Below are 27,946 nucleotides of genomic sequence, written 5' to 3' on the forward strand. Positions count from 1 at the left end.
ATTGCCCCTTCAGAGTTTCTCTTCTCGTCCCCTGCTTCCTTCTGATCATTCATATTTTTCCTCCCTGTAATCGATGGTGAGGTAGTCCATGCAGAATCGGGCCAAGTATAGAGCAAAATTCATGGCTGGGGGAAAAGGAAAAGATTCATTCATTCGTTTGTATCCCCGCTTTTATTATTTTGACAAATAACTCGAGGCAGCGAACATATCCAACGTATCTTCTGCCTCCTGTTTTCCCCACAACAACAGCCCTGTGGTGAAATCTTCCCCGGTTTGCCACCGGTTTGCTGCCCGCACATTTTTTATTTTTATTTTATTTTATTTGCATTTATATCCCGCCCTTCTCCGAAGACTCAGGGCGGCTTACATTATGTTAGCAATAGTCTTCATTCTATTTGTATATTTATATACAAAGTCAACTTATTGCCCCCCAACAATCTGGGTCCTCATTTTACCTACCTTATAAAGGATGGAAGGCTGAGTCAACCTTGGGCCTGGTGGGACTAGAACCTGCAGTAATTGCAGGCAGCTGCTGTTAATAACAGACTGCATTAGCAGTCTGAGCCACAGAGGCCCAATGCATGCCAAACGATGCATGCCAAACGATGCGATGCATGCCAAACGCACGCTTGACGCCGAAAAAGGAGGCTTGGGAAGGTAAGTAGAACAGCAAGGTGGGGGAACAGCTGTGCCGCACAATTAAGATTCACTAGAAAGCAAGATTTCCTGCCTTCTAGCGATTTTAAATCACGCGGCACAACTGATCGTCGGAAACACTGGTTCGGAGGAACCGGTAGCTTTTTTTTTTAACTACCGGTTCGCCCAAACTGGTAGTTTTTATCACTACTAGTTTGCCCGAACCGGTACAAACCTCACAGGCACCGGTGAAATGCTATCGGTACAAACCGATAGCATTTCACCAGTGCCTGTGAGGTTAGGCTGAAAGACGGACCTGCCCAAAGTCACCCAGCTGGTTTCTGTGCCTAAGACAGAACTAGAAGTCACCGTCTCCTAGTGATTGGCCCAAAATATCACCCAGCTGGCTTTTATGGCTAAAGCAGGATTTGAACTCACTGTCTGCTGGTGATTGACTCAAGGTCATCCAGCTGGCTTTCATGCCTAAGGAGGAGGAACTAGAACTCGCAGTGACCTGGTGATTCCTCACAACAATCCTGTGTAGTGGATTGGACTGAAACAGAGGGACTGGCCCGAAATCACCCATAAAGCGGGACTAGAACTCACCATCTCCTGGTGGTTGGTCCAATCAGCCACCCAGGTTTCATGCCTAAGGCGGGACTAGAACTCACCATCTCCTGGTGATTGGACTAAAGTCACTAACCGGTTTTCGTGCCTCAGGAAGGACTAGAACTCTGTCTCCTGCTTTCTATCCTGGTGCCTTAACCACTAGATTCGGCAACTGTCATCTATTTAGATCTGTGAACTTCAGTTTTCAGAATTTCAACTTGGAAAATTGGTTGTGGCAGGGGAAAAAAAATGAATGTAGGGCCCTAGATCATTGTTTCACAACCTTGGCACCTTTAAGAAGTGGTGGACTTCAATTGCCAGAATTCCCCAACCAGTACCGCTGGCTGGAGAATTTTGAAAGTTTAAGACCAGAACATTTAAAGCAGGCTAGAATTCTGGGAGTTGAAGTCCATCCATCTTAACGCACATTGGCTGGGGAATTCTGGGAGTTGAAATCCACCTCTCTTAAAGCATGCCAGCTGGGAAATTCTGGCTGTTGGAGTCCTCCCATCTTAAAGCATGCTGGCTTGGGAATTCTGGGAGTTGAAGTCCTCCCATCTTAAAGCATGCCGGCTGGGGAATTCTGGGAGTTGAAGTCCTCCCATCTTAAAGCATGCCGGCTGGGGAATTCTGGGAGTTGAAGTCCTCCCCTCTTAAAGCATGCTGGCTTGGGAATTCTGGGAGTTGGAGTCCTCCCATCTTAAAGAATGCCGGCTGGGGAATTCTGGGAGTTGAAGTCCTCCCCTCTTAAAGCATGCCGGCTGGGGAATTCTGGGAGTTAGAGTCCTCCCATCTTAAAGCATGCTGGCTTGGGAATTCTGGGAGTTGAAGTCCTCCCATCTTAAAGAATGCTGGCTGGGGAATTCTGGGAGTTGGAGTCCATCCATCTTAAAGCATGCCAGCTGGGGAATTCTGGGAGTTGAAGTCCTCCCATCTTAAAGCATGCCGGCTGGGGAATTCTGGGAGTTGAAGTCCTCCCATCTTAAAGCATGCCGGCTGGGGAATTCTGGGAGTTGAGTCCTCCCATCTTAAAGAATGCCGGCTGGGGAATTCTGGGAGTTGAAGTCCTCCCCTCTTAAAGCATGCCGGCTGGGGAATTCTGGGAGTTAGAGTCCTCCCATCTTAAAGCATGCTGGCTTGGGAATTCTGGGAGTTGAAGTCCTCCCATCTTAAAGAATGCTGGCTGGGGAATTCTGGGAGTTGGAGTCCATCCATCTTAAAGCATGCCAGCTGGGGAATTCTGGGAGTTGAAGTCCTCCCATCTTAAAGCATGCCGGCTGGGGAATTCTGGGAGTTGAAGTCCTCCCATCTTAAAGCATGCCGGCTGGGGAATTCTGGGAGTTGAAGGCCAGACTTCTAAATTTGCCAATATTAGGAAACGCCAGCCTAGATGGTGGAGGGATTAGAAACTAAACCATAGCTAAAAGAAGCTGGCTTGTTACCCTTGGAAACTCACTGCTACTCCTCCTCCTCCTGGTCATCATCTTACCTAAGGAGGTCAGGGCCAGGCACGTCAAGAAGCCATCATCCGCTTGCAATGTGTAGATGCTGGCTAGGAGGGCCAAATAGAAGCTGGTCACGTGGGAGAACTGTCAGAAAGCCAAAGAAGAGCAGTGGGAGGGGGGAATGAATGGTCTCCCGTTGCAAAGAGTAGAGCTTTTCTCCTCCCTTCTTCAATATTTTTAAAAAATATTATTTTAATTAATTTTTTAAAAAAATAGGAAAATGGCATGCTAACGTCAGAAACCGTAGCATCTCACATCCTGTCGCTTCATGGCAGGGGTCTCCAACTTGTGGACTTCGACTCCCAGAATTCCTCAGCCGGCATGGCCGACTGAGGAATTCTGGGAGTCGAAGTCCACAAGTCTTAAAATGGCCAAGTTTGGAGTCCCCTGATTTACAAGAATGGCTTCAGTCTCTCTCTCACTCTCTCTCTCTCTCTCTCCCTCCCTCCCTCTCCCTCTCCCTCTCCTCCCGCCCGCCATTCAATTCAGTTCAATTCAATTCAAAGAGTAAAGTCTTACACTTAGGGAAGAAAACCCAAAAGTATACATATAAACTGGGGGAAACCAGGCTTAATAGCAGCGACTGTGAGAGGGATCTTGGAATCTTAGTGGACAACCAGCTAAATATGAGCCAGCCGTGTGCAGCGGCAGCTAAAAAAGCCAATACAATCCTAAATTGCATTACCAGAGGGATGCAATCAAGATCAAGTGAGGTACTAATACCACTCTATAAAGCCTTGGTAAGGCCATACCTAAAATACTGCAACCAGTTTTGGATGCCACTATACAAAAAAAAAGATGTTGAAACTCTAGAAAGAGTGCAGAGAAGAGCAACCAGGATGATTAGGGGACTGGAGGCTTTGAAGAACGGTTGCAGGAACTGGGCCTGGCTAGTCTAGTGAAGAGAAGGACCAGGGGAGACAGGATAGCATCTTCCAATATTTGAGGGGCTGCCCCAGAGAGGAGGAAGGGGGTCAAGCTATTTTCCAAAGCACCTGAAGGCCAGACAAGGAAGAATGGATGGAAACTGACCAAGGAGAGATTCAACCTGGAAATAAGGAGGAATTTCCTGACAGTGAGAACAATCAACCCATGGAACAGAAGTTGCCTTCTGAAGTTGTGGGAGCTTCATCCCTGGAAGCTTTCAAGAAGAGACTGGACTGCCATCTGTTCGAAATGGTGGAGGGTCTCTTGCTTGGGTGGGGGGTTGGACTAGATGACCTTCAAGGTACCTTCCAACTCTGTTAATCTGTTAATAAATGGTGTAGGGTCGCCTGCTTGGGCTGGGGGGGGTTTGGATTAGATGACCTACAAGATCCCTTCCAATTCTGTTAATCTGTAATCTGGAAAGGCTGCAGTGGATCTATTTTCCCTGACCTGTTGTTTTTTTTTCCTGGCACCCCAGCTAGAGGTCATCTATTCCCCCCACCCCACCTCCCGTGGGACGACTGCATTGCAGAAGAGGCAAAGGAAGGTTCTTTACCAGCAGCGATACGGTGAACCGGAAGCTCATGAGGTCTCCTCTTTGAGAGACCAGGAAGTGGTAGAGGTCCCCAATGATCACGCCAATGTTGATGACGAACAGAACCCATGAGCCAATGATAAAGATGACCTTGCTTGGGAAAGTGACAGTTAGGAAAGGGTCTTTCCATGAGCCCATTTGCGGCATCTTGGCCAGCCGGGGTCTCCTTAGTCTTAGGGGAGCTGCGAGGAAGGAGGCCCTTCCTGGAGGAGGTGGGTCTCACAAGAGATCCTGGCCTGATGAAGTCATAAGGATGCAGAGGTTCTAGAAGCCGGACGATTGGCAGCATTTCCCCCCCAAAGCAAGTGGGTATCGGGCATCACCCGACGGCAGGTGTCAATCCTGAAGCTGACCTGACCGAAGCCATCTTGGAAGCTTCAGTGTTGCCACACTGAAGGGGGGATTTTAGACGGCTGGGGTTTTGTAGTCGAAACAAAATACTTTCTCTTGGGAAGCAAGGTCATTCTCACACCTGGTCCGAGGAAGGCGGAATGATGTCACCGGGCAACCAAGCAGTGCCCTGATTGGACCACGTGACTGATGGTTTTGAGAAACTGAGAAAATTTTAATTAGGTGAGGACCGCGGGAATCTTCAGAGTCGGTTTTCACCAGGCCTGTGCCAATATGGTATGTCCAATAAAGCTATTCTTTTGAGGAATCTGCCTGCCTCGGAGTTTTGCTTGCTATGGGTCTATTACTTGGAACCTTAATAGCAGATACAGATGGCCAAGGCAAGCTCGGAAGACATCCAAGCACTGTGGATAAGGAATAGAATAGAATAGAATAGAATAGAATAGAATAGAATAGAATAGAATAGAATAGAATAGAATAGAATAGAATAGAATTTATTGGCCAAGTGTGAAATACTGACAAAGTATGTAGGGAATCATAGTCCAAGTGTTACTTCTGCAGTGACTGAGGGACAAGCTCCTTCAAAAGAGACGCAACTTCAGTGGTGAAATTCAATTTTTACTACCGGTTCTGTGGGCGTGGCTTGGTGGGCGTGGTATGGCTTGGTGGGCGTGGCAGGGGAAGGATACTGCAAAATATCCATCTCCCCCCCCCACTCCTGGGGGAAGGATATTGCAAAATCCCCATTCCCACCCCACTCCGGGACCAGCCAGAGGTGGTATTTGCTGCTTCTCCGAACTACTCAAAATTTCCACTACCGGTTCTCCAGAACCTGCTTGATTTCACCGCTGGGCAATTTAAAAAAAAAAGTGAGACCACACTTGGAATACTTTATGCAATTCTGGTCACCACAATACAAAAACCAGGTTCAGACTCTAGAAAAAGTGCAAAGAAGAGCAAGAAAGACGATAAAAGGGTCTGGAAGCTAAAACACACAATGAACAATTGAGAAAATTAGGTATGCCTGGTCTAACAAAAGAGAAGGACTGGAGATGACATAATAGCTGTCTTCTAGTACTTGAAGGGTACTAGGGGATTGATTGACCGGATTGATTGACCGGAGGGCAAGACAAGAAGTAATAGATGGAAACTGATCAAAGTAAGATCCAACCTAGAACTAAGGAGAAATTTCTTTGGCAGAACAATGAATCGATGGAACAAAAGTTGTCTCCAGAAGTTGTGGCCGTGTTCTATCACTGGAGGTTTTTAAGCAAAATGCTGGACAGCCATTTGTCTGGAATGGTAGACGGTCTCCTGCTTCGAACAAAGGGGCTGGACTAGAAGACCTTCACATAACCCTATTCCATGTTTGAGAATCTATTGGATTTCGGGTTTTTTCCCCACGCGACCATGGCGATGCTGCGGAGGTCGTGTGAAAAATGGTCGGAAGCCTTTTTCCCAATGCAAATTTCAATGAATGCCATTAAATGAATTAATGTAAATTGAGGACTACTTGTGTTTTTATATGTGTGTGCATGTATAAAATTATATAAAGTCTACGTATGCAGATACAATACATAGTTTGGATATATACATATATGTATACATACAAATATACATACACATATACAGTATATATACGTGTGTGTATATAAAAAGTGTGTATTTAGATATACATAAGGTGTGTGCGTAGATATACACATAAGTATACATACAAAACACACACGTGAATATAGAATTATAGTGTGTATGCAGATATGATACATATGTATACATACAAATATAGAAATATACTTACATATATACATATATGACATACATGTGTTGTGTGTATAAAAATTGACATGTCAAGGGCCTGACTAAATATTATATACGTGTATATATATGTATATGTATGTGTGTGTGTGTGTATATATATATATATATACACACACATACATTTGTTTTCTGAGGTTTTTGCGGGTGTTTGTATGTAGGTCTTTGGTTAGTTGGGTTTTCTCCCGCGTAAAATTGGAAGTGTCTTGGCGACGTTTCGACGAAGTCTCATTCGTCATCTTCAGGCTTCAGCTTCGTGCTTCAGCTTTGCTCCCAGAAGCACGACGCTGAAGCCTGAAGATGACGAATGAGACTTCGTCGAAACGTCGCCAAGACACTTTCAATTTTACGCGGGAGAAAACCCAAATAACCAAAGATCTACACACATACAATATACATACCTTGATGAACGTATCTTTTCTTGTATGTACACTGAGAGCATATGCACCAAGACAAATTCCTTGTGTGTCCAATCACACTTGGCCAATAAAAAATTCTATTCTATTCTATTCTACATAAATATGCACATACATAAATGCACACGCAAATCTAAATAAACTAAACGCAGGTGTGTATATATTTGTACAAACAATTCACACAAATGTGTGTGTAGCTAAATAGATGATAGATATTTGCACACAAGACATAAAACCCACGGGCGGCGTACAAACAAAGCATAAAAAGCATAAACGGCCGACTAAACATTGCCACGCCAGGCCATTAAAAAGAAGAACGAAAGATGGGGAAAGGTTTCCATGGCGACGGGCCTTTCCTCACCCACCCCCCGCCACCCTTCCCAAGCTATTCGCTTCACCCGGCTCTAAAGTCCGCCAGGAGCTCGTTGACAAGCGAGAAACCCGGACGGAGCGGCCTCGCTGACGCTCTAGGCCACGCGTGTGTCTGTGTTTGTGTGTCAAACTCGTTCCCGCGGAACTTTTCCGGAAGTGCGAGAGCGGACGCGTCTCCATGGAGACGCGGTCGGGACTTCCCCGGCTGCCGCGACGGAAGTGCTCCGCGAGGGGCGTGGCCAACGGCTTCTTTTTTCCCCCCCCAATGGCGGCGGCGGCCCAGTCCGAAGGCGACCCGGAGCCTCCGGGCGGGAAGCGGCGTCCTCACGGGATGCTGAAGCTCTACTACGGGCTGCCCGACCCGGCGGGCGAGGCTTTGGCCGACCCGGCCAGGGGCGACCTCGGCGGCCCCATTGACATCAACGGGCCCCACTTCGACCCAGAAACCTACCTCACCAAGGTGGGGGCAGGGAAAGGGGCGGTGCTTCGGACACGCCCCTCTGCCTAAGGGGCCTCTGGGCATGTGCAGAAGGCCCGCGGGACCCTTTCGCGAGGGTTTTTGCCCTTCCCCCATCCTTCAGGGGGGACTACAACCGCCCCCCCCCCTCCGGTCTTCCCTTTTAGGCCATAGAATCCTAAGGCCGGAAGGGACCCCTGGAGGTCATCTAGCCCAACCCAAAGGCAGGAGCCCTTACTCCATATCCGTTTTTTTTCTTGAAATTCTCCAATCTTAAGTCCTTGGAGGGTGGTATGGAGAAGCTACCTTTCATCCGTCCTGGTGGGTAACAGTAACAGAGTTGGGAGGGATCCCTGGAGGTCATCTAGCCCAACCCAAAGACAGGAGCCCTTATTCCATGTCCATTTTCTTCTTGAAATTCTCCGTTCTTAGGTCCTTGGAGGCTGGAGGGTGGTATGGAGAAGCTACCTTCCATCCGTCCTGGTGGGTAATGGTAACAGAGTTGGAAGGGACACCTGGAGGTCATCTAGTCCAACCCCCTGCTCACGCAGGAGACCTACACTAGGGATTCGAACCGCCGACCTGCCAACCTTTCTGATCGACAAGCTCAGTGTCTTAGCCACCTAGCCAGGTAGAGAGGAAATCCTTAGATTGACAGCTTAATTTAGTTGGAAATGGGGTGGGGGGGGTGGGATTTAACCCCTTCCCCAAAGCACCTGCAGGTAGGACGAGAAACAACGGATGGACACTAATCAAGGAGAGAAGCAACCTGGAATTAAGGAGAAAACTGACAAGGAGAATGATTAACCAGTGGAACTGCTTGCCACCATAAGTTGTGGGTGTTCCAACACTGGAGGCTTTTCAGAATAGATCGGACAGCCATTTGTCCAGAACTGTAGAGGTCTTGAGCAGGGGACTTAGACTAGAAGACCTCCTATTATTCTATGTTTTAAAGGCTGGACTTTGGAGTTAATGGGGTGGGGGAGCTATAAAACCAGAGCCGTGGTGGTGCAGTGGTTAGAATGCAGGGTTGCAAGCCGACTGATCCTGTCTAGCTCAAGGTTGACTCATCCTTCCATCCTTCCAAGGTTGGTAAAATGAGGACCCAGATTGTTGAGGGCAAGAAGCTGACTCTGTAAACCGCTTAGAGAGGGTTGGAAAGGCAATGTGAAGCAGTATATAAGTCTAAGTGCTATTGCTATGCTATGATATTCTTGCCGGAGAGTAGCACAGCAGGTAGATTGCAGTATTGACTCTGCCCCCCAGCCTAGAGTTCAATCCTGACCGGCTCAAGGTTGACTCAGCCTTCCATCCTTCTGAGGTCAGTAAAATGAAGACCCAGATTTTTGGGGGGCAAGAGGCTGACTTTTAAACCGCTTAGAGAGAGCTGTAAAGCACTGTGAAGCGGTATATAAATCTTAAGTTCTATTGCAAAAAAACAAAAACAAGAAACCACACATCAGAATCTTAGTCTTCCCCAATGAGCCCCTCCCTCTCTGGAAATGTTGATCGGGATTCGGCCTCCGGGCTTTTCTCTGCCAATCTCATGATCTTGCAATGAAGACCAAAGAACCAAGCAAAAGTTATTTTCTGCTGCCACCAGCAAACATCTTCCTTTTCCCTTCTACCAGCTGCGGAAGGAATGCCCCCTGGCTCAGCTGATGGACTGTGAGACAGACATGGTGAAGCAGATCCGAGCGCTGGATAGTGACATGCAGACCTTGGTCTATGAGAATTACAACAAGTTCATTTCTGCCACAGGTAATTTGAGGACGGGGATACCCTTGTCGGGGTAGTGATTTAAGAGCTGACCAGCTGATGCAATGATGTAATGATGGGAGTGAGTCAGCAAGGTTTTTGGCTGTTATCCCTTTAAGAGCCTGTATAATAAGAAGAGGCCCTTTTAGGGCGTCTCTCTCACCCTGTGTTTTTTCTGTGCTGTAATTTATTTATTTATTTATTTAATTAAATTTTTATACCGCTCTTCTCCCGAAGGACTCAGGGCGGTTCACAGCCAAATAAAACCACAATAATAAATATAATAAAAACAATAATTAAAAAACCTATCAAATATGGCCCAATTTAAAATACATATAAAACAATAAAACCCAGTTAAAATTTACAACCCCAATAATAAAATATTAAAATTCTAAAATTCTATGCCAGTCCTGCGCGAAGAAATAGGTACGTCTTCAGCTTGCGACGAAAGGTCCGAAGGTCAGGAAGTTGACGAAGTCCCGGGGGAAGTTTGTTCCAGAGGGTAGGAGCCCCCACAGAGAAGGCCCTTCCCCTGGGAGTCACCAGCCGGCATTGCTTGGCCGACGGCACCCTGAGGAGTCCCTCTCTGTGAGAGCGCACGGGTCGGTGGGAGGCAAACGGTGGCAGAAGACGGTCCCGTAAATAGCCCGGTCCTAAGCCATGGAGCGCTTTAAAGGTGGTAACCAATACCTTGAAGTGCACCCGATAGACCACAGGTAGCCAGTGCAGCTTGCGCAGGAGTGGTGTTACATGGGAGCCACGGACGGCCCCCTCTATCACCCGCGCAGCTGCATTTTGGACTAACTGGAGCCTTCGGGTGCTCTTCAAGGGGAGCCCCGTAATTGCTGATTGTTTGACCTCTGCCTGTAGTATGTGTATGTATAGTATATATTGTTTTATAGATAAAACCATTATTTATTACAAACCTCCGTTTGCTGTTGTCGGTGACTATGCACTACGATGCTCTGGGAACATTCGGCATTGCAAGAAAGCCTTTCCAGCTGCAGAAGTTGTGGGTGCTTCATCACTGGAGGTTTTTAAGAAGAGACTGGACAGCCACCTGTCTGAAATGATATAGGGTCTCCCGCTGGAGCAGGGGGGCTGGACTAGAAGACCTCCAAGGTCCCTTCCCATTCTGTCATTCGGTTAACTCCTTTCCTTTCTCCCCCCCCCCCACCTCCGCTAGACACAATCCGCAAGATGAAGAACGACTTCAAGAAGATGGAAGACGAGATGGATTGCCTGGCGGCCAACATGGCCGTGATCACCGAGTTTAGCGCCAGCATCAGTGGGACCCTGCAGGATCAACATGAGCAGATCACCAAGCTGTCAGGTGGGTGTGTCTGGCATGCCCAGGAGACCAAAGCATATCATTGCAGCAGTGAATTTTCTTGGATCCAAAAAGGATACGGGAGGCTTAATATTTCCAGTCCACCTATGATAGGGATGAGTGGTGCAGTGGCCTAGAGGTGGCGCTCTCGCCTCACAATCTGGAGGCTGTGAGTTCAATCCTAGGTAGAGGCTGATATTTCTCTCCCTGGGCACGATGAGAATATATCTGCTGAACAAAACTCAGCATTGGCAACAGGAAGGGCATCCGGCCAGGAAACACTCAAGCTCCATTCAGCTGCCCAGACTCCACCCGAGAAGGGATTATGGGGTCATTAAAAGAAGATGATGATCTATGACAGGGGTGGGAAACGATGGCCTCTTTTACAGCCTGTGGACTTGCCAGCCAGTCAACTCCTGGCTGGCTGAGGAATTCTGGGAGTTGAAGTCCACAGGTCATAAAGGAGCCATAGTCTTCTCTACAATAAGATTCAGAGCCAGGTTGTTTTTCTAATTATGCAAAGCTGGCTGGGGGATTCTGGGAGTTGAAGTCCGCCAGGCTTAAAGTTGCCAAGGTTGGAGACCTCTGGCTTAGGCAAATATGTTTAATTACGAATATTATGTGCTGCAAGATAAGAGCTACCTCATTCATAGAAAACCTTACTTTTTAGATAATCCCTATCTTCATTACAAGCAGCCCTACTGACTCATGAGACAACCCGTTGGCTACAAATAGACCTCGAGTCAGGACCTCAACTGGGACCTGAGCTTCCGTTGCTAAGCGAGGCGCTTCTTACGGGAGCCATATCCAATCGTACCACCTTTATGCAAGGCTTCTTCAGCAAATCGCTGCAGTTGTTAAATGAATCTTGCGCCTGGCTTTTCCTATTGACTTAGCTTGTCGGAAGTTTGCAATCGCCGATCCGTTGACCCCAGAACAGTGCAGCTGTCGTTTTTTTCACTGCCGTTGTAACTTGGAACAGTCACTAACCGAATGATTATCTGCAATTCGATTTGTTCCATAAACTCTTGTCACTATATAAAGCGCTCCTTACATTATAACCTTACATTCTTATTACAACCAGTGTAAGATGTTTGGGCAAAGATCTCCTGGAAGAGCAATAAGGGTGGTGGGTTGGATGTAGATTTGGCATACAGGTAGTCCTCGACTTAGAACAGTTCATTTAGTGACGGTTCGACGTTACAACAGCACTGAAAAAAGGGAGCGATGACTGTTTTTCACGCTTCCGACCATTGCAGCAAAATTCGAACATGGTGGTGCAGTGATTAGAATGCAGTATTGCAGGCTACTTCTACTGACTGCCGAATTGTTGGCGGTTCGGCAGTTCGATTCTGACCAATTCAAGGTTGGCTCAGCGTTCTGTCTTTCCCAGATTGGTAAAATGAAGACCCAGATTGTTGGGGGCAAATATGCAGATGTGTAAACCGCTTAGAGAGGGCTGGAAAGCAGTGTGAAGTCGGCGGGAGGGAAGGAAGGAAGGAGGGAGGGAGTGTTGGTGCAGGGGTTAGAAGACAGTATTTCAGGCTAAACTCTGCCCACTGCCAGGAAGTTCAATCCTGACCCGCTCAAGGTTGACTCAGCCTTCCATCCTTCTGAGGTCAGTAAAATGAGGACCCAGATTGTCGGCAAATATGCTGACTGTGTAAGCAGCTTAGAGCAGGGGTCTCCAACCTTGGCAGCTTTAAGACTTGTGGACTTCAACTCCCAGGATTCTGGGAGTTGAAGTCCACAAGTCTTAAAGTGGCCAAGGTTGGAGATCCCTGGCTTAGAGAGGGCTGGAAAGCACCGTGAAGCGGTATGTAAATCTAAGGACTATTGCTGTTGCTATTTGACTCATATTTATGACGATTACTGTGTTCTGAGGTTATATAATAACTTTTGGCGACTTCCTGACCAACAAACTCCACAGGAAAGCCAGAATTCTCTTAACAACAGGGTTGCTAACTTAAGAGATGCAGTGATTCACTTAACAAACATGGCGAGAAAAGGCGTATGATGGGGCACAATTCACTTTACAACTGTCTCGCTTAGCAATGGAGATTTCGGGCTCCATTTGTGGTTGTAAGTCGAGGACTCCCTGTTATCCAGCTGGCTGATTTGGCATAATTCACGGGCAAATTTGGCAACCCTGCTTACACCTTGGAGACCAATGTGGGGTAGCTCCCAAACCTGCGTCTCCTGATCTGATTCCCCCTCCCAACCAAAGGTAGGATTTGCATAATTTTCCTACCGGTTTGCCCAGCGCTGAAAATGTGAGCGCGCGCACCTTCCACGGATGTTCTTTGCGTGCACGTGCCCCTTCCGCCCATGCGCCCAGCCTCAAAAACATGCCGAAATAGGACAGCATAGAGCTGGGACAGGTGGGTGGGCGCACCATCTATTTCCGCTATCTGTTCGCCCGAACCAGCTGAATGCCACCTTTGCTCCCAACCCCAGGAGTCCATACGCTTCTGCGCAAGCTGCAGTTCCTTTTTGAGCTTCCGGCCCGTCTGACCAAGTGCGTGGAGCTGGCGGCCTACGGGCAGGCGGTCCGGTACTACAGCAAAGCCCGCTGCATCCTCCACCAGTACCAACACATGCCCTCTTTCCGGGGCATCCAGGACGACTGTCAGAAGATCATGGCCGACCTCGCTCAGAAGCTGCGGGAGAAATTCCGGTAAGCACCCAGAGGAGGCGGTGAGAACAGGGGGAGACGGTTGGCACAGAAGGTGTTCCGTTCTCGGTCACTGAATTTGCAGAGGGCTAAAATAATCGAGCCACAAGGTTTTGCACGAACAAAAAAACCCAACACGGGCAGTCCTCAATTTATGACCATTTCATGACGGGTCAAAGTTACCACGGCCTTGGAAAAGGTGACTTACAGCCTGGACTCACACTTACGACCACTGCATCACGAGATCCCAATTCCAGAGCTTGACAACCGGCTTGGATTTTACAACCAGTTGCAACCGTTGTGTGAAAAACAGACATAAGTCATTTTTTTCCCCCCTGGTGCCATTGTAACTTCGAACGGTCACTAAGCAAACTAGTGTAAGTCAAGGACTTACCGGTAAAATGTGGCAGGTTACAATGGAGCAAGAGGGGGAGGGAGGACCACCTTCTGATGAGTCCGCCTGGGTTCTTTTTCCTCCAGGGATGGAGACTCCGGTGCCAAAGACTTAGCCGAATGTGTGGAACTGCTACTCCAGCTGGGAGAGCCGGCGGAAGAGCTGTGTGATGAATTCCTCTCTCACGCCCACTGCCGGCTGGAGGCCGAGCTGCAGACCCTGGAGGCCGAGCTGGGAGACGGGCCGCGTTTAGGGGCAGCCGGCCCAGCGACCGACATCCTCGAATTCACGGACCGCGGGTGCAACAGCTTCGTCAGCAACATCTGCCTGGTGATCGCCTCCTACCAGGAGCTGTTCATCCACCGGGAGGGCGCCCAGGGCATCGCCCGCATGGCTCACGACAAGCTGGTGGCCTTCGTCGATGGCCTGATGGAACGCTACTTCGCCCTGGTGGAGAGGCGTATTCAGCTCGAGAAAGGGGTGGGCGACAACTCCCTGCTGGTGCGGGCGCTGGACCGTTTCCACCGGCGCCTGCAAGCCCTGGCCAAGCTTTTGCCGGCCTCACGGGCGGCCGCCGAAGGGACCGAGATTGTGGTGCGCGCGGCCAAGGAACGCATCCGGCAGTACCTCCAGGCCTTAGAGAGCTTCTACCTGGACTGCCTGACGGACGTGCGCCAGTCCTTGGCTGCCCCTCGGCTGGTGGGGAAGGACAACCCCAGCTTGGCAGAGCTGCTGGGCACCATTTCGGCCTCCATCCTCAACCAGATCAAGTCAGTCCTCACCTATGTTCACCTCTTCACCGCCAAGGACATCAACTTCTCCAACAAGCCTTACTTCAAGGTAAAACAAAACAAAACAGGGATTTGTCCTTTTGTAACCCGCTGCAAAGCACCCTTTCTCCTCCTTAACCACTTTAAGACGTCTGGACTTCAACTCCCAGAATTCTGTTGCCTGGGGAAGTCTGGGAATTGAAGTCCACACATTTTAAAGTTGCCACAGATGAGAAACTCTGCTATTCTCGTTGTTAGTTGCGAAGTTGTGTCCGACCTATCACGACCCCATGGACAACATTCCTCCAGGCCTTCCTATCCTCTACCACGCTGACTGCTTCCTCTACCACGCTGACTGCTTCAGTGACTCCATCCAGCCTCCTCGTTCTCTGTTGTCCCTTTCTTCTTTTGCCCTCCATCGTTCCCAGCATTCGGCTCTTCTCCAGGGAGTCCTTCCTTTTCATTAGGTGGCCAAAGGATCTGAGTTTCCTCTTCAGGATCTGCCCTTCTAAAGAGCAGTCAGGGTTGATCTCCTCTAGGACTGACTAGTTGGATGGCCTTGCAGTCCAAGAGACTCGCAGGAGTCTTCTCCAGCACCAGAGTTCAAAGGTCTCCATTCTTTGGCGCTCAGCCTTTCTTATGGTCCAACTTTCATAGCCATCCATTGCAACTGGGAAAACCATCGCCTGGACTATGCACACTTTTGTTGGCAGGGTGATGTCACTTCTTTTTAGTAGGCTGTCTAGATTTGCCGTAGCTTTCCTCCCCAGGAGCAAGCGTCTTTTAATTTCTTGGCTGCAGTCCCCATCTGTGGTAATCGTGGAGCCCAGGAAAATAAAACCTATCACTCCCTCCATTTCTTTCCTGTCTATTTGCCAGGAATTGAGAGGGCCGGATGCCATAATCTTAGTTTTCCTGATGTTGAGTTTCAAGCCAACTTTTGCACTCTCCTCCTCCTTCACCCGTATCAAGAGGCTCTTGAGTTCCTCTTCGCTTTCTGCCATTAGAATGGCATCATCTGCATATCTGAGGTTGTTCATATTTCTCCCGGCAATCTTAATTCCAACTTTTGATTCATCCAGCCCCGCCTCTCATGCTGTGCTCTGCATATAAGTTAAATAGGCAGGGCGACAGTAGACAGCCTTGCCGGACTCCTTTCCCAATTTTGAACCAATCAGTGGTTCCATGTCCAGTTCTCACTGTTGCTTCTTGACCCGCATAGAGGTTTCTTGAGACAAATAAGACAAATAACTCTGCTATACAGGGCTGGAATAAGGCTAATGTCAGGGTTCCGACCAATGCCCTAATTAAAACATGACTCTCAAGCCAAGGTTTGGGAGCTGGTTAGAGAAGCTTCGTGAGTTGACCTCTTAAGTGATACCGTGTTTCTCTGAAAATAAGATCCTGTCTTATTTTTTTAATTTTTTTGCCACCAAAACAGGCACCAGCTCTTATTTTCAGGGAAGGATGTTATCCAGCAAGGATTTTTTTATTATTATTTTATTTCTTATCAACATATTGTAAATATACAGTGTCCTGGGCGGGGTCATGCGATCTCCTTTTGCAACCTTTTTTGACAAGGAAAAGTCAATGGAAAGCCAGTTGCTTACCGACTTATCAATGGCAGTTGATTCCCTTAACAAACTGTGGCAAGGAATGTCGTAAAACGGGGCAAAAGTCACTGAACAACAGAAATGTTGGTCTCAATTGGAGTCATAGGTCTAAATTGGGGTTGCTTGAGCCGGCCATCGGCTGTTTCACTTAGTCCTGCCCTGGGGAAAGAGACTGGGGGTTTCTGGTTGGGTTCCCACAACATGCTAAACCCAGGTTAAACCAAGAGCAGAGATTCAACCTGGAAATAAGGAGGAATTTCCTGACCGTGAGAACAATCCACCAGTGGAACAGAAGTTGCCTTCAGAAATTGTGGGAGCTTCATCTCTGGAAGCTTTCAAGAGGAGACCAGACTGCCATCCATCAGAAATGGTGTAGAGTCTCCTGCTTGGGCGGGGGGTTGGACTAGATGACCTACAAGGTCCTTTCCAACTCTGTTATTCTGCATAGAGCTGCCCACTAGCGTGTCCCTTTGGTTTCCTCCAGGGCGAATTCTGCAGCCAGGGTGTCCGCGAAGGCCTCGTGGTCAGCTTCATCAAGTCCCTTTGCCAGATCGCCCGGCAGTTCTGCGAGAGTTCGGGCGACAAAGGAGGGTCCAGCCCGCCGGCTCTCTTGCTGCTCCTCTCCCGGCTCTGTTTGGATTACGAGACGGCCACCATCAGCTACATCCTCACCTTAACCGATGAGCAGTTCCTGGTACAGGTAGGGGCGGAGGCCGGCCAGAGCGCAAGTTCAGAAGCCCAAACCATTGCAGGCCTCTCGTTTCTTCTCTCGGAACTTCATCGGATCCAAATTCTGGTGAAGAGCACAGAGAAAATTCCAGCCTATTCCTTGAGTTGCAGACCCAACCCTTCAAAAAGTCTTTTAATTTATTTTGACGCCAACATTACATATGACATCTAGTCCTTGACTTACGACTGCAACTGGGACTGGAATTTCGGTCTTAAGATGGAATACTCGTAAGTCAAGGCATCCGCGTTTAGCCATTTTTACAATGGTTGCTAAGGGAATCACAGAGTTGTAAATCCAAATATATTCTCCTGAAAGTCCATCCCTCTTAAAACTTGCTGGCTGGGGGATTCTGGGAGTTGAAGTCCACCCTTCTTAAAGCTGTTAAGTTTGAGAAACACTGGTGAGACTTTTTACACTTTACCCTGACTGCAAAACCTCCAAACTACAAGGGAAATCCTAGATGATGCTGGTCTACGACCGTAATAAAGATTTGATTTCACTTGACTAAGTTTGCCGCAGAGCTAAAAATCCATTGAGACAAGAAACGTTAGAATAAAATAATTTTGATCCCTGATCGTTGCTGATCAGCGGCCCAAACATCATCTAATGGGAAAACAACTTTTTAAGCATTATGCAACCGCCCGTGAGCTTAATTGTTTGAAATAAAAGCCACAGCAAGCTCAGGACAGGAGAAGGAACACATGTACACAGTGTCCTTTTTGCACAATTTGTCCTCGGAGTTTCCTTATTGCAATACATTGAGAGTTGCTTGCGCCATTGCACGGGCCCTCCTGCAATACCCAAGGGTGCGGATTTCCTGCTCTTGAGCTGTGGGGGGAACCCCAAGGAAAAGCCCAGAATGGGTCAGGCTGGGTGCAGTTTCTGAGCTGAACCCCTTATGCAAGATCTTTTCAGGATCCAGATTGGGTTAGGTTGAATATGCTTCACACCAGAACAACTAGACACAAGGACAGTTTCTTCCCCAATGCCATCACTCTGGTAAACACATAATTCCCTCAACACTGTCAAACTATTCGCTAAGTCTGCACTATTACTAATCTCATCGTTCCCATCCCATGTATGACTGCATGACTGTAATTTATTGCTGGTATCCTTACGATTTATATTGATATTGATTGTTTCCTGATTGCTTATTTATACCCTATGACTATCATTAAGTGTTGTACCTTAATCTTTTATGTACGCTGAGAGCATATGTACCAAGACAAATTCCTTGTGTGTCCAATCACACTTGGCCAATAAAAAATTATATTCTATCCTATCCTATCCTATTATTCTATTCTATTCTATTCTTATTCTTATTCTTATCCTTATAGTCTAGTCTTGTCTTGTCTTGTCTTGTCTTGTCTTGTCTTGTCTTGTCTTGTCTTGTCTTGTCTTCTATTCTATTCTATTCTATTCTATTCTATTCTATTCTATTCTATTCTATTCTATATTTATTCTTATTCTTATCCTTATAGTCTTGTCTTGTCTTGTCTTGTCTTGTCTTGTCTTGTCTTGTCTTGTCTTGTCTTGTCTTCTATTCTATTCTATTCTATTCTATTCTATTCTATTCTATTCTATTCTATTCTATTCTATTCTATTCTATTCTATTCTATTCTTCTTCCAGTCTTCTCTTCTCCTCTCCTCTCCTCTCCTTTCCTCTCCTCTCCTCTCCTCTTCTCTTCTCTTCTCTTCTCTTCTCTTCTCTTCTCTTCTCTTCTCTTCTCTTCTCTTCTATAAATATTAGTGATATTAGCCAACAGTCCTACATTAACTTTAGCATCCACGTCTGGCTCAGATTAAGGACTGTTTCCAAAACTAGGCACTTAACAGGATGGAGTTGACACCTCTAACCAGTGTTTCTCAAGCTCCCAGTATTCCCCAATTGTGGGAGTTGAAGTCCACCCATCTTAAAGTTGTCAACTTGAGAAGCGCTACCTTTCAGCATTGGTGGGTTTTTGGTGTTTCCAGCTTTCTATAAACACTGAGGCATCGCGTGCCAAAAGCAGAGGGAGCGTGGGGGTGGGGGTGTCCCACGCATACGTGCCCACACCCATAATTCAATGTGCCCCATCCCCCATGCATGCATGACCTCCCCCACGCTCCCCCTGCTTTTGGTATGCAATGGCATGGTAGACCTGGTAGGCCCGTTTTTCACCCTCCCCAGGCTCCAAGAGACTTTCTTGGAGCCTGGGAGGCAAAACATTCCCCGAAACCATCCGGAAACAGCCCGTTTCCCAACTTCCAGTGGGCCCAGAAGGCCTGAAAATTAGGTGGCTGGCACGCACATGCACACTGGAGCTGAGATAGCGCAACGCTTGCGTGTCCACAGACATGGCTTCACGTGCCATAGATTCGCCATCACAGCTCTATGCTGATGGTATAAACACCGAAGTAACTGTGTCTTCCCGGAGCCTTCAGGCACCAATCTCAGGATGAAACATCTCCCGGAAAAGGAGACGCTGTTTAAAATTCCGGTGAGCCAGGCTTGAAGCTCATCTTCCTAACTGCCGGGCTATCCTTTCTCACTGGGTCTTGTCCTTCTCTATAAATATTAGTGATATTAGCCAACAGTCCTACATTAACTTTAGCATCCACGTCTGGCTCGGATTAAGGACTGTTTCCAAAACTAGGCACTTAACAGCATGGAGTTGACACCTCTAACCAGTGTTTCTCAAGCTCCCAATATTCCCCAATTGTGGGAGTTGAAGTCCACCCATCTTAAAGTTGTCAACTTGAGAAGCGCTACCTTTCAGCATTGGTGGGAGTGTTTTTGGTGTTTCCAGCTTTCTAGAAACACTGAGGCATCGCGTACCAAAAGCAGAGGGAGCGCAGGTGTGTGTGTCTGAGTCCCACGCATATGTGCCCACACCCATAATTCAATGTGCCCCATCCCCCATGCATGCATGACCTCCCCCACGCTCCCCCTGCTTTTGGCATGCAATGGCACGGTAGACCCGGTAGGCCCGTTTTTCACCCTCCCCAGGCTCCAAGAGACTTTCTTGGAGCCTGGGGAGGGCAAAAAGGGCATTTCCCCCCACCCCACCCCGAAACCATCCGGAAACAGCCCGTTTCCCAACTTCCAGTGGGCCCAGAAGGCCTGAAAATTAGGTGGCTGGCACGCACATGCACACTGGAGCTGAGATAGCGCAACGCTTGCGTGTCCACAGACATGGCTTCACGTGCCATAGATTCGCCATCACAGCTCTATGCTGATGGTATAAACACCGAAGTAACTGTGTCTTCCCGGAGCCTTCAGGCTCCAATCTCAGGATGAAACATCTCCTGGAAAAGGAGACGCTGTTTAAAATTCCGGTGAGCCAGGCTTGAAGCTCATCTTCCTAACTGCCGGGCTATCCTTTTTCACTGGGTCTTGTCCCTTCAACAGGACCATTCCCCTGTGACGCCAGTCACCGTGTTGTGCGCCGAGGCCAGGGAGGCTGCCCAGAAGCTGCTGAACCATTACGTGAAGGTTCAGGGGCTGATCATCTCTCAGATGCTGCGCAAGAGCGTGGAGACGCGCGACTGGATCTCCACCATCGAGCCGCGCAACGTCCGTGCCGTCATGAAGAGGGTGGTGGAAGACGCCACCTCGATCGACGTGCAGGTGAGTGCGGGGAAGGCCCAGCCAAGCCCCGGATTTCCCTGGGAAGAAGGTGAAGCAGCCGTTTAGGGCGTTGTTGTGACCCAGGCGCAAGTAGGTAGTAGGAAACTCAGTCCATGAAACAAACAAACAAACTTTATTCGAACAGCTGAGAATTACTTCATTCCCAGTGTAGTTCAACTAAATTAAAACAAATTCCTCCCAACACCTGAGTCCTATCGCAAACCTTGGTCTAATTAGGCAAACTGCCAAAGGCCTTTCTTGGCAAATGTTCAGATGACACTGATACAAAACAAATGCAACAAGACGAAACTATCAACGTTGTTTTCCAGCAAAGCCCAAACACCGTTGCTGGTCTTTTAAGCCTTATGGGAGGGGCCAATCATCTCTTGGCCTTACTCCCGAGTCGTCCTCTTTGCTTGAGCTGCTCTTGCCTTCTGGCAGCTCTTCTCATGCGTGCATTAGGAACAGGCTCCTCCTGTTCCTCTGCCTCACTACTATCAGTCTCTGGAGGCTCTGGAGTCTGCACCTCACTCCCCGATGGCCCTGGCCCCACCTCAGCCTCATCGCTGTCCGACTCCGTTGCCAGCTCCGTAGGCTGCTGAGGGACCACAACAGGTGGGTCCCTGCACGGTGGGAACTCAAAAGAATCACTAACCTAAAATTTCTGCTGAGTTTTGACATAATGTGCCATTCCCCCCCCCCAAAAAAATCCAGCTTCTCAGTTCACACAACACTCAGAGTAAAAAACGGCCCGAAAAATGGCCCTAAAAACAGCCTGGAAAATGGGCTAAAAATGGCCCAGTAATGGCCTGAAAAACAGCCTTTTGGGGGGGGGCATTTTCAGGCTGTTTTTTTTTTAGCGTTTTCAGGTCATTTTTCGGGCCATTTTTCAGGCCAAAACCAGCCTGGTTTTTGGCAGTTTTTCAGGCCTTTTTCCAGCACCCTGGTACCCGCAAAGCCACACATGGCTGGCGTGCATGTGTGCATTGGAAAACAGAAGAACAGCTGGTGACAGCATGCGTGCCCACATGCGTGCCGTACGTTTGCCATCACGGGGGTAGGGTCTTGGGTGGGGGTGGGGGGTTGGGCTAGATGACCTACAAGGCCCCCTTCCAACTCTGTCATTCCGCTCTGTCATTCCGTGCTGCCGCTGCCTGTCCATACCAGCAACTCGCATCTCCCTGCCCTTGTCTCTTCTCCCAGGTGGGCCTGCTCTACGAGGAAGGGGTGCGGAAAGCTCAGAGCAGCGATTCCAGCAAGCGGACTTTTTCCGTCTCTAGACAGCAGAGCCGCTACGCGCCCAGCTACACTCCCAGGTGAGCTGATGGGGGTGGAGTGGGGAAGGCCTCAGAGTAAGGTTACCTCCTCTGAACGAAACCACCTTCAGGTGCGCTCCGCCACAATTGGGCCCAACATTTTTTTGTTGTTAAGCGAGACATTTGTTAAGGGGATTTTTGCCTGTGTTGTTAAGTGAATCGCTGCAGCTGTCCAGTTAGCAACCTGGTTGTAAAAGTGAATCTGTCTCCCCCATTGACTTTGCAAGGATTTTACCTCAGGGGTGAAATCCAAATTTTTTTACGTCTGCTTCTCTGGGTGTGGCTTGGTGGGCGTGGCTTGGGCGTGGCAGGGGAAGGATACTGCAAAATCCCCATTCCCACCGCACTTTGGGGCGAGCCAGAAGTGGCATTTGCCAGTTCTCCGAACTGCTCAAAATTTCCACTACTGGTTCTCCAGAACCTGTTGGATTTCACCCTTGCTTTACCTGTAATTTTAGGGAATTGATGCTGGTTCCAAGCTATCTATGAGCAAGATAGAATTATGCTTAAAGGTAAAAGTTTCCCTCGCACATATGTGCTAGTCGTTCCCGACTCTAGGGGGCGGTGCTCATCTCCGTTTCTAAGCCAAAGAGCCAGCGCTGTCCGAAGACGTCTCCGTGGTCATGTGGCCGGCATCACTCAATGCCAAAGGCGCATGGAACGCTCTTCTCACCAAAGGTGGTCCCTATTTTTCTACTTGCATTTTTTACCTGCTTTTGAACTGCTAGGTTGGCAGAAGCTGGGACAAGTCACGGGAGCTCACCCTGTTAGGCACTAGGGATTCGAATCTCTGAGCTGCCGACCTTTCAATCGACAAGCTCAGCATCTTAGCCCCTGAGCCACCACGTCCTTTCAGAATTACGCTTAGCTTTCACTTTTTAAGTTTTCAAAAGGGGAGCTAAGTTGACTTTTCCAGCTAATCAATTAAATTATGAGTTTAGGGCTTTTTTAAACTTGAAAGTTAACGGCTGCAAGTTTTGCTTTTCCTCATTGGCTTCCTTGACTTTCTGTAGGATGAAAGAAAGTGTAAAATAAAAAAGTACAAGTCGTTCTCAACTTCACAGCAGTTCATTTAGTAACCATTCAAAGTTACCACGGCGCTGTAAAGTGTCCTCATGCGTATGACCGTTGCAGCATCCCCATGGTCACGCGATTTACATTCGGATGCGTGGCAACTGGTTCACACTTATGACGGTGGCAACGTCCTGGGGTCACGTGATCCTCTTTTGCGACCTTCTGACTAGCAAAGTCAATGGGGAAGCCGGGTTCACTTAACAGCCGTGTGACTAATTTGACAATTGCAGTGGTTCACTTAACAAATGTGGCAAGAAAAGTCATTAAAACGGGGCAAAAGTCGCTTCACGTATTTCTCACTTAGCAGCCTAAATTCTGGGGTCAATTGTGGTCATAAGTCGGCCTGAAAAGGCCTGAGAAAAAATATGGCTTTTAAAAGAACATTTTTGTGGGTAAAAAGATCTTTAAAAGATCGTAAAAAGGGTAAAAAGATCGTTAATTACACAACCAATTTTGTACAAAATTGGAAAAGTGGAAGGGATCCCTACAGATGAGACTGTTATTAAGAAAATATCAGAATGTGCAGAAATGAATAGACTAACACTTGCAATTAAAGAAAAAGAAGATTCTGATTATATATGGGAGTTATTCTATCAATGGTTAGAAACATTACAAATATGAAAATTAGAAAGAAAAGCAAGAGAAGTGAAATATGGAAAAAGTTTTAACCAAGTTAAATCAGCTAAGGAGAGGATTGTTATAATAGTAGGTATGTAAGGTATTAGTACTAAGTTAAGAATGGACAAAATAGTAAATATGGCTGCAAATCTTAATTGTTATTGCGCAAAATATTTGTACCCACACACTGTTTAATGAAAGATGAAATGTTTGTATTAAAAGAAAATTAAAACTAAAAAAAAATTAACACAAACAAGTGCACAGTGGTAGATCAAACTGTGGGGTCCTCGGTGTTCTCTGAGCTTGGTTGTGTCCTTGCAGATGTTTCATGACCCAGCTAGGGATCATCATCAGTGCTAGAAGGGAGCTTGTGGAATGGAAGAGAAGAGGACTGTGGCACCCTTGGTGCTCTCTGAACTGGGTTCTTTCCTTGCAGACGTTTCATGACCCAACTAGGTAACATCATCAGTGCAGATGGTATATATCTATTTAAAGTAATCGATTATTTCTTCTTTCCACACCACAATTGCGTTCAGTGCCCCCATGGATACCAATTTGCTGAGCAACATCCAGAAGCTTTTCTCGGAGCGGATTGATATCTTCAGCCCCGTGGAGTTTAACAAGGTGAGGACAAGCGGGGTGCATGGAGCCCAGTTCTTCTCTTTTTCTCCTCTTCGCCCAGCACCTTCAGAAGCAGAAAGTGTTGTTGTTTTAAAGTAGGTTGGTTTGAGCAACGGCTGGGAAAGCTTTTAGCAGGAAGGAAGTGATGCACCTCCAAGGTTAAGGTACACTTAGACTCATACTGTCAGTCCTGCCCCAGTCTGATCCCTCAGGGAAGAAAAACCCTCGACTCCATTTGGTGGAAGCGAAAGGTACTGTTACTAAGGGATGCTGCTTGCATTAGAGTCAGTCAGAATCAGAGTCTACAAAAAGACAAAAACTATTCCCTTCAGTCCAGGGGTGAAATGCTCCCGGTTCGGACCGGATCACCCAATCTGGTAGCGATGGCGGCGAGTGGTTTGGAGAACCGGTAGCTACCTACCACTGCTTCCCTTCCTTCCTTCCCTCCCTCCCAGTGTTTAGAATGCAGAAGTGCAGGCTAACAATGCCGACTGCCAGCAGTTCGATCCCGACAGGCTCAATGTTGATTCAGCCTTCCATCTTTCCGAAGTCCATAAAATGAGGACCCAGATTGTTGTTGGGGCAAGAGGCTGACTCTCTAAACTGCTTACAGGGGGATATAAAGCATTGAGAAGCGGTATATAAGTGCTATTGCTAGTTGTGTCTGCGCCACCCGAGCCGGGGGCCCTGCCAGAAAGTGACTTGGAAAGTGAGGGGGAAGGGCCATCAGGACTTACCTCTGGAGCACCGGCTTTCCTGGCTCAGCTCCAGGAGTCAGAGGCAGGCCAGGTGGAGGAGATAACGAGGCCTCCATTCCCTGACTCTTTCCCCACCCAGGCCACGCCTCCAGACCCGGCTGATGGCAATCAGGCCTGGCTGGACCCTAGGTTTCGTAGGCAGGAGAGGCGGGAACAACAGAAGCAAGGGTGGGGCAGGCCTAGGAAGTGTTGAGTCATGGAGCCACACCCCACAGGATATAAAAGCAGCAAGGGCTGCTATACCTGTTCGTGGCAAGCAAATCAACTGCTTAGAGGGAGAATTAGAGCTGAAGTCCTGTTTGTTCCTGGTTTCCTGGCTGACTCATCGGCATCAAGAGAGATAACAGAGACACCAGGCAGACGCTGGCTAGTTTGCTGCCAGAGCTGATAGTTGCCGGCTAATTAAGTCATTGCTCATGTCTCCCGGACTACGGAGGGGGACAGATCAGGCTGACACTGTAAACCGCTATAAAGCACTGTGAAGCGGTATATAAGTGCTATTGATAGTTCTATAAAATGGGGCAAAGATCACTTAACTGCTTTGCTTAAGAACAGAAAGGTCGCGCTCCGCTGTCATCATAAGTCAAGGACTATGCATAATCAGAAGGATTCCTTCTGAGTTTGCACATGGTGGCTTCCCAATCTTTTCGAAATAAATAAAAAAATATCCCGCCTCTGGGTTTCCCCCTCCCTCTTTCAAACCCTCCGCCCTCTTCCTCCGCCCAGGTCTCCGTGCTGACGGGCATCATCAAGATCAGCCTGAAGACCTTCCTGGAGTGCGTCCGCCTGCGCACCTTCGGCCGCTTTGGCCTGCAGCAGATCCAGGTAGACTGCTACTACCTGCAGCTCTACCTCTGGCGCTTCGTTTCGGACGAGAACCTGGTACATTTTTTGCTGGACGAAATCGTGGGCAGTACGGCTCACCGGTGCCTTGACCCCGTGCCCATGGAGCAGAGCGTGATTGAGGTCATCTGCGAACGGGGGTAGAACGGGGAGCGGCACAATAAGGACGGAGCCTTAATTTGGACCATCCCGGGAACAGAGTTTCTCCGGCTGGGGAACTTTTAAGATGCGCGGACTACAAACTCCCAGAATTCCCCCGGCTGGGGAATTCTGGGAGTCGAAGTCCACGCCTCTTTAAAAGTTCCCCAAGTCCCTATATTAAAATACCCAACTCTTATTCCGCAAAAGGAACTTCTGAAAACGTTTCTCTTTCTACTGTGTGCGAAGCGACGTAGGGAAAATTGGGTTCGCCCTGTGGATGATGCGCCCTGCAGTCTTGAAACTTCGACGGTGGGGAAATTATAATAAATAAAGAGTAATTTAATTCTCTTCTGCTTCAGAACACTGGGTTAATTATTGCAAGCCAGCTAGTCTTACCTCCACCATTCACAAAATTCCAATTCTGAGTAAATAACTATCCTTGTCCCTCCTCTTGATTTTTTTTTTATAAGGTATCCTCGTCTGCAGTAACTCATGGCAACAGGCTCTTAGAGTAAAAGATTTGCAAGATCGGTTATTTGGAGGAAGCCCTCTCAGTGAACCACACAAGATCAATTACAGGTAGTCCTCAACTTACAAAAGTCCTTTTAGTGACTTAGCGACCGTTTTTCAAAGTTGCCCCACCATTGTAGCATCCCCGGTGGGTTCTTTTACACCCATTGGCACCGCTCAGGTGACCCTGAGGAGACAGAGAAACCTCCAAGTGGCCTCAACGACCCTCTAAAAAATGGAAATGACCTGCTGTCCGCAACGAATATCAATCCTTCCGTTCCCCTCCATCCAGTCAGAGCTGAAGAAGCTTCTGGGATGAGAAGCGAAACATCTTCAAAGAAAAAACCAAAAAGCCCAGTTGCCTCTTGAAAAAGTACCTTTGGGACAACCATGACCTGGAGGACTGAGAATCTCCATAGAGTCTAGCCCTTTCTGGCCTCTCAGCCTCATGGTTGCTACCTACAAGTCCTCGACTTAACAGTCATTCATTTAGTGACCGTTCAGAGTTACGACGACACTGAAAAAAAGTGACTTGGGACCGTTTTTCACACTCAAGAACGTTGCAGCGTCCAGACGGTCACTCGATCAAAATTCGGATGCTTAGCGACGTCCCAGGGTCACCTGATCCCCTTTTGCGTCTTTCTGAGAAGCAAGGTCAGTGGGGAAGCCAGATTCACTTAACAACCGGGCGACTCACTTAACAACGGCCACGATGGATTGACCAAGTGGCGAAAGAGCATAAAATGAGGCAAAATGCCTTTCAGAGGCTGTTTCGAGCTCAATCATGGTTATTGGTCAAGGATTGCAACAGTTCGTTTAATTCAAAGCTGCAGTAGCACTTTTAAAAAAGTGGAGGTAGGATCGTTTTTCACACTTTACGACCGTTGTCGCATTCCCCCCTTGGTCGTGTGATCAAAATCCAGACATTTGGGAACTGGCTCACTTTTGCAGTGTCCTTGATCCTCTTCTGTGACCTCCTTACAAGGAAAGTCAATGGGGGAAACCCCAGTCACTTAACAGGCGTGTTACTAATTTAACCACTGCAGTGAGTCACTTAACAACCGTGGCCAGAAAGGTCGTAAAATGGGGCAACGTTCACTCAGAACAAACTTTCGAGCTCAGTTGTGGTCATAAGCCGAGAACTATCTGTATCCCTCGCCCTTTTCCACACCCTGCTGTCGTGCCAATGTGCCTCTCGTAGCAGCTGGATGGAGTTTGCAGCTGGGTAGGACCATGTGAAGACCATCCTGTGAGGTCAAAAATAATGGTGGAGACCTTCTATCTCTTTGGGAATATAGGAGATTTCTAACCTGCACATCCATTCTTTCCTTGTGAGACAACGAGTGGTTCACTTAACAACCATGGTCGTCCATAACTGACCAGTGTGTTTTTTGTAGGGCCACTCATGCATTTAATGAGTCTTACACAAAGCCTGAAATCGAAGAGGAAACGATAATATCTTCTTTTTTAAGTTTGATTTATATATATTTTCTCTTCGTATAC

At 47.9% G+C, this 27,946-nt stretch overlaps 2 protein-coding genes across 3 annotated transcripts; one reads left to right on the top strand and one right to left on the bottom strand.

The window, feature by feature from the left end:
- Nucleotides 1-45: 45 nt before the first annotated feature.
- LOC131186735 (cation channel sperm-associated auxiliary subunit TMEM262-like) lies at nt 46-4,410 on the bottom strand. The gene is made up of 3 exons (XM_058160627.1): nt 4,234-4,410; nt 2,735-2,834; nt 46-125 (listed from the first exon to the last, which is right to left on the bottom strand). The coding sequence occupies exons 1-3, from the start codon at nt 4,408-4,410 to the stop codon at nt 46-48; spliced, it is 357 nt and encodes a 118-aa protein (XP_058016610.1).
- Nucleotides 4,411-7,459: 3,049 nt separating this feature from the next.
- VPS51 (VPS51 subunit of GARP complex) lies at nt 7,460-26,281 on the top strand. 2 transcript variants are annotated; one of them, XM_058160569.1, is made up of 11 exons: nt 7,552-7,686; nt 8,116-8,314; nt 9,315-9,444; nt 10,628-10,774; nt 13,229-13,448; nt 13,926-14,679; nt 16,707-16,922; nt 20,344-20,562; nt 21,766-21,878; nt 24,107-24,194; nt 25,676-26,281. In XM_058160569.1, the coding sequence occupies exons 3-11, from the start codon at nt 9,345-9,347 to the stop codon at nt 25,934-25,936; spliced, it is 2,118 nt and encodes a 705-aa protein (XP_058016552.1). In that variant the 5' UTR covers nt 7,552-7,686; nt 8,116-8,314; nt 9,315-9,344; the 3' UTR covers nt 25,937-26,281. The 2 variants fall into 2 exon arrangements, with proteins under 2 accessions (XP_058016551.1, XP_058016552.1); XM_058160568.1 differs by lacking the exon at nt 8,116-8,314 and having other exon boundaries at nt 7,460-7,686.
- Nucleotides 26,282-27,946: the final 1,665 nt, after the last annotated feature.

Source organism: Ahaetulla prasina, chromosome 17 (assembly GCF_028640845.1).
Source record: "Ahaetulla prasina isolate Xishuangbanna chromosome 17, ASM2864084v1, whole genome shotgun sequence".
Lineage (NCBI taxonomy): Eukaryota > Metazoa > Chordata > Lepidosauria > Squamata > Colubridae > Ahaetulla > Ahaetulla prasina.